Source organism: Camelina sativa, chromosome 7, assembly GCF_000633955.1.
Source record: "Camelina sativa cultivar DH55 chromosome 7, Cs, whole genome shotgun sequence".
Lineage (NCBI taxonomy): Eukaryota > Viridiplantae > Streptophyta > Magnoliopsida > Brassicales > Brassicaceae > Camelina > Camelina sativa.
This window is the reverse complement of record NC_025691.1, coordinates 19,863,244-19,872,951: the sequence shown is the minus strand read 5'-3', so window position 1 is coordinate 19,872,951 and position 9,708 is coordinate 19,863,244. Positions and strand designations below refer to the sequence as shown.

Below are 9,708 nucleotides of genomic sequence, written 5' to 3'. Positions count from 1 at the left end.
CTTGAAAAAAAATTGATTCCCTCACGTAGGTACACTTAAACCCTTAACCTGAATTCACGTCTACATTCACAATGCTTCCAAATTATATATATGAAACTGAAACGCCAATGTTTCCATCCACAATTTGCCCATTCCACCGAAGTATATGTTCAAATACATAAGAAACAAACATCGTACGTTTTGGTCGGATGTTCCCTAGAGTTCCTCTGAGCACTTCATTGGAGATACTATTGTCTATTAAATTGTATTCTACTGAAGTGTTTGGGGGAACTCCTGGACTCATTCGATATTTTCAATTTACTAGATTCAGTTTGACTTAGTACGTGTTACATATATTTGTTCGATTTTCTATATATATATATTGGTAAGGTAAGGCATCAAGTTATATAGAATATCATACTAATATCATCTGCTAAACCGTTTCTATTTGTTTGTTTTCTCAGGTTCTTCGGTACCTTGACTCACCCTATTGTCTATACATCTTTTTAATATTTCTCAATTTCACCTTTAGCTAAAACATTTTATCTACCGATCACTCGGGGAGTTAGTATTCTTGCGCAGAATAATATGTTTTTTCTTTTTGAGGTTTTAGTTGCATTCTTTTATACCCTCAGGTTTTTCCCCTTTATTTTGAGCGCTGAACTCATTTGTTTGTGAAGCGAATTTAGAAAAAATTGTAAATGAATCACAGAGAAAATGATATATAAATATGTGGCTGTTATGTTAATGTTGGATGTGATGTACAAATCCTAACAGTTGTCCCTCGGATCACTATTTACACATCTCGATCGGGGAATTATTTAATGTTGAATTACTTCTTGAAAATTATGAGACATATTCGGAAAATGGTATGATATTCTGTTCATCATATGATAATACAATTTTTTGTCCATGTGAGACACAGAATATGTGTGGATCGGAAGCACTTGTATCTAAAAGCCATATGTATATGATTGATGGACCAAACTAACATTTAACGAGTATTTGTAGATACTTTCGATCATTTCATGTATACACAAGTTATAAAACTTACGGTATTGTATTCTGATTGGTTAAAGTATATTATGTACCATAATTCGTTCTATGAACGACACACAGGATTTTCGGCAACTTCTTAATTACTCCCTCGTTTCAAAATATAGGATGTTTTAACTAAAGCATGCAGATTAAATTTTTTTTACTTTTAACAAGTTCAACCAATCAAAAACAATACTGCATAATATAAAATACTAAACTAATCTAAAAATTGCATATAAACTTGAAAACATTTTATATTATGAAACAAAAAACTTTTTCTAAAACATATTATATTTTGAAACGAAGAGAGTAATATATAAAGATTACATTCGTTAATAATTTAATTTAAAACAAACAAACTGAGATGGAAAATAAATAGTTCAAACCGACGGAATGAAACAAAGAGAAAAAAAAACGAAACATAACAGCTTCCATGAGTAGGAAAACACAACCGAATTCATTGCCCACTCTCGAGTCTCGATGCAGCCGGCTGATCATGTCTCTGTTCGGTAGGCACACTCGTCTCATCAGCCAGATGATTGCCCAGTGGTGACTTCAGTACTCTTTATTGCAGGTTTGAGCTCTACGTCGAACTCCACGATTGGCAACAAGTAAATGATTATGAAAACGAAAGCCCGTCTGAGATGTTTTCCTCAAACGTTTGCTCTTTGGAAAATTGTCTATTTCTGCCTATAAGACATATATTAACAATTACATCTGTCACCTACTTTCTAGTATATATATATATATATGAAACATGAGTATTTGGAAACATAAAACTGTGGTGAGTTAGTGGGTGTACTCAAAAAGCCTTTAAGCAAAAACAAAAAGTCAAAGTAAACAATTTCACGCTTTCTTTCTTTTTTCATATTTGGGTGTCCCCTTAATGTTTACGAGAGAAATCGGATAAACATATATATGCATTTTTACTCTCTGTAGAAAATCTATAATTAACATTAAGAAAACTTGCCTCTCGGGATAGTTGTTGCTCGTACTCGGAAAACTACCCTCCTGCTTAGACAACGAGTGGTAAACTGGTTGTTGTTGCACAAATGGTTAGACAATGAAACAATGTATTGATTGATATAAGTAGACAGAGAGAGAGAGAGGATGCTTACTTCGAGGGCATGTTCTTTACTTGAGAGATGCTTCCTGAAATCATCAAGGCTCTGGCAATCACAATCATCCAACAATTTGCAATAAAACATTCCGGTAGATTCTTCGCCCTTTTCACTGCACCTCTGAAGAAAGTGTGTTCTTGTCTCTGAAACTGTATCTAAAGAAGAAAAAAACAAAACGAACAAGAGCTCAGAAACAGGAATAATTAAATTAGGTTTGCTTTCAGCAAGTAGTAACTGGAAGATGATGAGAGGACAAACAAACAAACAAACACCTGCCAGTAAGCTGTCCCAGAGCCACTCTGCAGAGGTGACCAGGATTGACATTTTGTAAGGCCTATATGAATAAGCCAGAAAAAGATTGTATTTCGTCACTTGTTGAAGCAAGGCAAGAGGTTTTGAGAAGACAAGGTCCACAGTATCGGATATGAGCATCATTGTAGCTGGAGGAGGATTAAGGTCTTGCCATTTAAGCAAATCCGAAAAGATGCGCGTGTATGTAACATCGAGAATGGTATGTGCAACATCGACTCCAGTGGAAGAGAGCCCACGCAGGAGGTGATCAGGGGTTCGTGTTTGGTTTCCATATGCAGTGATGGAGACATGACCAGAGTAGCCTAGTTTCTTGAACGCCACTTCTAAACTCGGACGAACCCGACGAGAATCATAACCCTCGGGAATAGGACAGTCGTTCATGTCCCACCACACGGCTATGTCTTCTGTTGCGTATTCAGGCTTCGCCGCTGCGTTCCCCGACATTTTCTAAACCCTAAACAAATCACAGCACCAAGTCCTCCTCGATCTGTTTCTTTTTTTTTTTATAAGTTTGATGTATAAAATATATACACCAAACCAAACTAATGGGCCTAAATGAAGATTCTAGCTTTCTGGGTTTATGAACTGTCACATTAACAACAACAACAACCCTAGGAATGTCGTCCAAGTCAATTGTAAAATCTTGTAATGATCATGGATATTACCAGCAAACAGCAACCAATTCGTAAAGCTTAATTCTCTCCCCTTCTTGATGTAATTAAAATTCACGATCACTCTCTCTTTAAGACTGAAAGTGTTGGAAATTGATCCAATTGCTTAATACTATGTATGAGAAGATCCAATCGTCATACATTATACATTTGTGAAAATCCAATCGTCAAGTTTTCCACTACTGTATATACATATACATCTACATTTTTAACCAAAAACTCTATAAATCTCAAAAGATAGTACAAAACTATATTTACATACTATAAAAGGTCGCTACATCTCCTAGTTTCCCACCTTAATAGTCGCAGAGATCTCTCGCACCTTGTGAGATGAAGATGTATTTGGACTAGGACCTGTCTTTTTCAACCAAGTCTCAAGCTGTTGTAAAGTGGATAAGACATCAGACATCTCAGGTCTTAGCTTAGGTTCGGTGTTGAGACACCGTAATGCGATGTTGGCAGCTGCGCAAGCACCTTTGTGAGGGTACTGTCCTCCAAGCTTTGTATCCATTATTCTAAAGAATTTCCTTCTGTCAACCAAATAAGGTATTGCCCAATCCACAAGATTACGTTCTACTCCTACTTTAGATTTGTCTAGTGTGGGACGTCCTGAGAGTAGTTCGAGTAACACCACTCCAAAGCTATAGACATCACTCTTGGACGTTAACCTGCCTGTTGCTATGTATTCTGGAGCTGCGTAGCCTTGTGTGCCTATCACTTGAGTTGTCACATGGGTCCTGTCTCCTGTTGGTCCAGCTTTTGCTAATCCGAAATCAGATAGCTTTGCATTAAAATCCTGCATTTACAAGCAATGAGTACATTAACAACTTCCATCCAACATTTTAATAAAGTAGAGTTTACTATTTTGTTTGCTTTTAACAACTTCCATACGTACGTACCACATCAAGTAGAATATTGGAGGCCTTGAAGTCTCGGTATATGACTTTAGCGTCGTGGAGGAAAGCTAGCCCTCTCGCTGCGCTAATCGCTACTTTTATCCTTGTCTTCCACGGAAGTGGCTCTGCGCCTCCTATGCACACAAGCAGAACAGCCAAGAATTAATGAAAACACATGATAGTCAATATAACATACACTTGAATGTAACCTCTATCTCAACCCAAATTGATCCTTACTTCTAAAAAGATGATTCTCCAGGCTTCCTTTGGGCATGTACTCGTAAACCAAAAGCCGTTTCTCTCCCTCTAAGCAATATCCAATTAGCTTCACAAGATTCATATGATGAAGTCTCCCAAGATAGTGAACCTCAGTCTGAAAAATCCACACCAACACCTTTATTATTTTATTTGACTTCAATCTTGTTTGGTTGTATAGTTTAAAGATGATGAACTTACCAACCACTCTTTATGTCCTTGGAACCCTTCTGATTTAAGTTTCTTGACTGCAACGACCATACCGGACCCTGGTTTGGAAGGTGACAACGAGCGTTCACCTATCCAACCCTTATAGACAAAACCAAAACCGCCTTCACCGATCATACTATTAGGCTTAAAGTTTCTAGTAGCGGTTTTGAGCTCGTTGAATGTAAAGGCCTTAAGCGTTGGAGATGGTAAGAGCTCTCCTTCACTTCTTAGTGTCAGATTTGACCATGATGAACTAGTAGTGAAGCTATTGTTGCTGTATGAAGGTATGCTTAGGCTTGAAAGACGAGATGAGTGATTCGGTTTAGGTGAAATTCTCGTTGACCCTGTTGTCAAATTTTGACATCAACATAAGTATATTAGTTGGAAATTAAATGATAGAAAGCTTTAATGAATAAAAAGGTACTTATACATATCCCGGAACCATATAGGCAAAGAGAATTAAAGTAACCTAGTATCAAAGATCCATCTTTAAGTGGGGTTTTGATTCTTACCTCCAAAAGTGCTTTCTCTGTTATCTACTCTTGCAGAAGAACCCAAGCAATTACCCATTACAAAGATCAAACAAAACTAAACCGAGGTTTTCTTGTCTGACGAAGCAATGAAACAGAGAATCTTTATGGATCTCAGAGGCAGAAGGAATGTGAAACAGAGAAAATTAGAAGAAGAAGAAGAAACAGAGGATTTTTAGTATTAGAAAAATAGAAAAGAGATAAAGACAAAAGCAAAGGGTTTGTTTTGTTTTTGTATGATGATTTTTTTTTTTTTGTCTGTCGTTGTCGTTATCGTTGGTCAACACCTAAAACGTGTGCACCACCCATCACTACTTTGGTCTGCTGCACTTTCTAATTTTGCATTTTTCTTTTTATCTTTACTACTAATTTCATGGAATTTTCTAGCTAGTGTAGTTCCCAAACATTAGTTCCCAAAATTTTATATCTAAAATTATATAACGAGGATATATATATTAGTATTAATATTTTATGGGTCGATCGAATATTGCAAAAATCACGTTTCCCAAAAAATCTTTTAAACGTCTACAATTTGCCAAGAGAATAAAGAACAATCATTTTTTTGTAGTTTGTGAAACTCGATATTACATAAGGAATCGTCGACCCATTTGAACTAAAACCTGACCATAAACTCTTATAATAAAGATATAAAATTCTAGATCACAATAGTTTAACTTACAATATATAGTTATTACATTCATAATTACAAAAGAAAAATGTATGTTAAGATATTAAACCTTGAGACCAGTGTAAATGTAAATCACTAATCCTTTGTGTAAATGTAAATCACTAATCCTTTGGTCGATCAGTGACGTATCCTTCGCACATTTTTAGAAAATAATCAACTTTTAAATAGAGAATGAAGCGTGAAGAGGATATGATTGTAAACATTTGAAGAAAGATTCCAAGAAGTTTGTAACAAAATAGTCAATGAAGAGGGTTGTGAAGTCAATAATCACCAAAAATAAGACGAATTATTGCTTTCCCTCCAAGTAAAGGTTTCAATATTTTTATCTTATAAAAATATTGCTTTTTCGGGGTTTTCTGAGTCAGTCATATTTCAAACCTATGATTTTTCCTCTTTTTTGCAACTCAAAAGCTCTTTTCATATTGGGCTTTAATAATGTCAGATCCAATAGTGCTTTAAAAAAACCCATCATCGATTTTGAGCAATTTTCTTTTGATAATTGTACTGCTGTGAATATTGAGACAAAAGTAAATTTATATTATGTCAATTATGTAATATTGAGTGTAAGATACAATACTATGTAGACATAAATTTAAATTACTAATGAAAAATTCTTATACAACATATTTAGCAATATTATTGCAATATTGGATATAATTCAGAACAAAATCTTCCTATCATTGGTGATTTTTATTGAACCAAAACAACAAAAACTGGTATAATCAAAGGAATGTGTGCACCTAATGTTCAAACAAATGTCTAACATGTATAATTATTTGTCTCCTAACTACGTCATGGTACATAGGAGTTTCCAACAACTGTTTTTTTTTTTATGATGGCCGAGAATGATAGGGGACATTTGACTTTATTAATCCAAAGATCCGTCTAGCCGTGAAAAGAAATGGCTTGAAACTGAAAGAAAAAAAATCAAAGTTTTGAAATCGTTTTCACTGATGACAACCATTATATTTTGAAGCTTTATTGCCATTTACAAACTACTTCCTTATTTTGGATTTGATTCTAACATCATCAATTTGATTAATGCTTGACTCTCCCGGTCTTAAAACAAAACAAAAAATTAATGTTATTTTATTACTAATATGTGTTTTTATATTAATAAATTAATGGTAAATTATTTCTAATATGTTCATACAGTTATTTGGATATAAATCATCTGGAACTCAAGCGTTCTCATAAGCCCATCATCGATTTTGAGCAAAGTTTTTGGTTCAAAATTTTCCATTTCTTTGATATTAATATACAATTATATAAAAAATGGACAAGAAATTTCAATTTTTTAAAATTAAATATTGTTAAAACAAAAGTTTGATTCATAAAATAATTAATATAAAAAAATACTACAAAAAAATATATTGTGTTGATTATTTACAGTATATGACAATTTATTTGAACAACATAACCATGAGGACAACTAATTGAACGATGGAAAGTTAAAAACAATTTGACCATTTCACTCAGAACTAACAAAGAGTTTATCCAAACGAATAAACAATCGAGGCCATACATCTGCTTATTTACATGTTTGAGTGGATCCAGTGCAAAGTAGATCAAACAACCAAAATTTTATTCTACTGAATACGTTCATAACCATTCATTTAAAAAAAAAATTCAAGAGCATTTTTTTAAGCGCTTAATCAAGTCTTCTTGATCAGAAGTTCAGAACACAAACGATTATAATCATGCATATATTCGGGAAGTTTATTTCTGCATTTATCCCTACAATAAATATTGACTAAGCGGCAAATTGAGTACCGAAATTCTGAAATGCCTGCGTTTATAGTCTAGCAATTTTAACAGAATCAAATCTTGGAAGTACTCTAGTTAATTTAAATTTATGATAGTAAAATACAACACTTTGATACTTTTGTTTTTTTTGAATTTACACTTTGATACTCTTTTACTCGAGCCAATCAAGCCGGATCGAGAGTTCAAATGTCACATCAATGAAATTTACATATGTACATGTTTAAGTCACATACACATATATGTATGCCACTACTAGTTAATCTATTATCTATATATTCATTAGACTCAGACCTTGTTTTTTTGACAATCGAATTTATGTTTTCGATTTAGTGTGGTCACTCGATAAGAAGATCCCTCCCGAAAGTCGGTCCCAAAGTCCAACTTGAGTTTTTGGTATATTTAGAATCTAAGATATCATATATGTGTACATAAAATACCGTAATTCGACCGTTGACAAAATAAACGAAAAATATTGAAAATAGTATAAAATATATATGTGGCAACGTGAAATGGCAACGAAAGATCGATTGCTAACACTTAAACAAAGTCCAAAACATCGAACCACTATCCTTCATGTCATTGCCAGTCACATACATCCCATTTCTCTTTTTCCTTTATCACTATTTGTATATATTATTCTACTCTAATATAACATCTAAAGAAAAAATAATATGTATACTTATGCGTTTATATGATATATATCATCTTTTTGTTTTGTTAAATATTATTTATACTATCTTGCTCATAGTTTTGTATCTTTCGTTGGAACTTACAGCATATAACAATTCTAAACAATGTATGTACACTGTTTAGTGTCGTATTTTAGCCCACGTATCGAATGACGTCAAAATACTTTATTTTAAAGAAAGTTCGAATATACAAATATAATACTCAATTTCATGAATACATCTCCCCGAAAGTGGTCATCTTTGAGGAAATTTAACTATACCTAAACGTTCAGTCGTATACAACATATACCCATAATTCATATGTAGTTTTCTGATAATTTTTATTTTTTTGTATGAATGTAAAATTTATTCATAAAAAAAGACTTTTGTTACAATAAATGCAGTGGGTTAAAGGGCCAATGGGATCATAAACTTAAAATCAAAATTACAACAACAGAGGTAAGATTAGGGCTGTCTTGTGTGGAACCAGTAGCAGAGACCATCAGCGAAGGCATCTGTACTCATTATACTGATAAATTTACAACAGTGTAAAAACAAAATGGTAAAACTGATAACAAATTATAAAAATTCATAGTTTTCATAGTTAACTTATATGTAGCTTAAAGACAACATATTGTGATCTTATCTACTTTTAGTTGATATTCTTCTGAGCCATTTTTCCATTGGAAGTGAGTAGTTTAATAAGGGAATTGAAGCAGCAAGCACATGGCCACATAGCCAGCTCTTCTTTACGGGTGATTCTTTGTTTGGTTGTAGCTACACTATGATTATAAAACTAGTTGAACATACATGTTGGCATCTGATACACTGTCACCAAAAATGCCAAAGAAAATAAATAAACTACAATTTACAAAGAGATTTTATAATAGAAAATGAGGAATTAATATCCAGCAAAGCTGCAAAAGATTAGATTATGGAAATGCACATGATCCCATAAAGATTCTTCCATTAATTAATGCATAATGGCGCATTTTTACAAACTTGATCTCTCTCCCATCATCATTTATTTGTCAACACCATCCTGATCCTCTAGGGTTTCAGATTCTGTCACATGCTTGCTTCTTCCGTATAAATTCTTATAACTTTTTAACCCTCCTTTAAACTACCAAGTTTACTATATATCTTCCTTTTTCAACTCAATTTCAATATATTAGCTGTTATTAAATTATCTGGGTTGTTATCAAATTGTAGATGCTAACTTGAAATCGTGAAAAAGGGGTTACAGTTTCTCGTAGTCAATTTTAAACACCGACTAATCAATATAGCGACTTAAAATGTATTTATAGTATTATCGACATATTTTTTAAAGTTGATTTTCATTGGACGCTCAGGTTATAGCTGTCATCTGAATTAGTTTAATCTTGTAACCTTTTACGTAACATGTCAGAGATATTTTGCTTCAGTTTGATCATCGATTATAAGAAAACGTTGTGAACTCCTAAAATATATAACCACCAAATATGATTGTACGAGTAAGTGTCCTGTCGATATAATTACGCTTCTGAGCATAATTGATGGATTTGACCCTTGAATTGTGTCCACACACCATTCT

At 33.4% G+C, this 9,708-nt stretch overlaps 2 protein-coding genes across 2 annotated transcripts; both read right to left on the bottom strand.

Moving 5' to 3' along the window:
* LOC104701623 lies at positions 1,943–3,118 on the bottom strand. The gene is made up of 3 exons (XM_019227725.1): positions 2,411–3,118; positions 2,136–2,293; positions 1,943–2,051 (listed from the first exon to the last, which is right to left on the bottom strand). The coding sequence occupies exons 1-3, from the start codon at positions 2,892–2,894 to the stop codon at positions 1,974–1,976; spliced, it is 720 nt and encodes a 239-aa protein (XP_019083270.1). The 5' UTR covers positions 2,895–3,118; the 3' UTR covers positions 1,943–1,973.
* Positions 3,213–5,191, bottom strand: LOC104701622 (protein kinase 2B, chloroplastic-like). The gene is made up of 6 exons (XM_010417337.1): positions 4,995–5,191; positions 4,474–4,826; positions 4,255–4,390; positions 4,021–4,151; positions 3,417–3,917; positions 3,213–3,321 (listed from the first exon to the last, which is right to left on the bottom strand). The coding sequence occupies exons 1-6, from the start codon at positions 5,050–5,052 to the stop codon at positions 3,301–3,303; spliced, it is 1,200 nt and encodes a 399-aa protein (XP_010415639.1). The 5' UTR covers positions 5,053–5,191; the 3' UTR covers positions 3,213–3,300.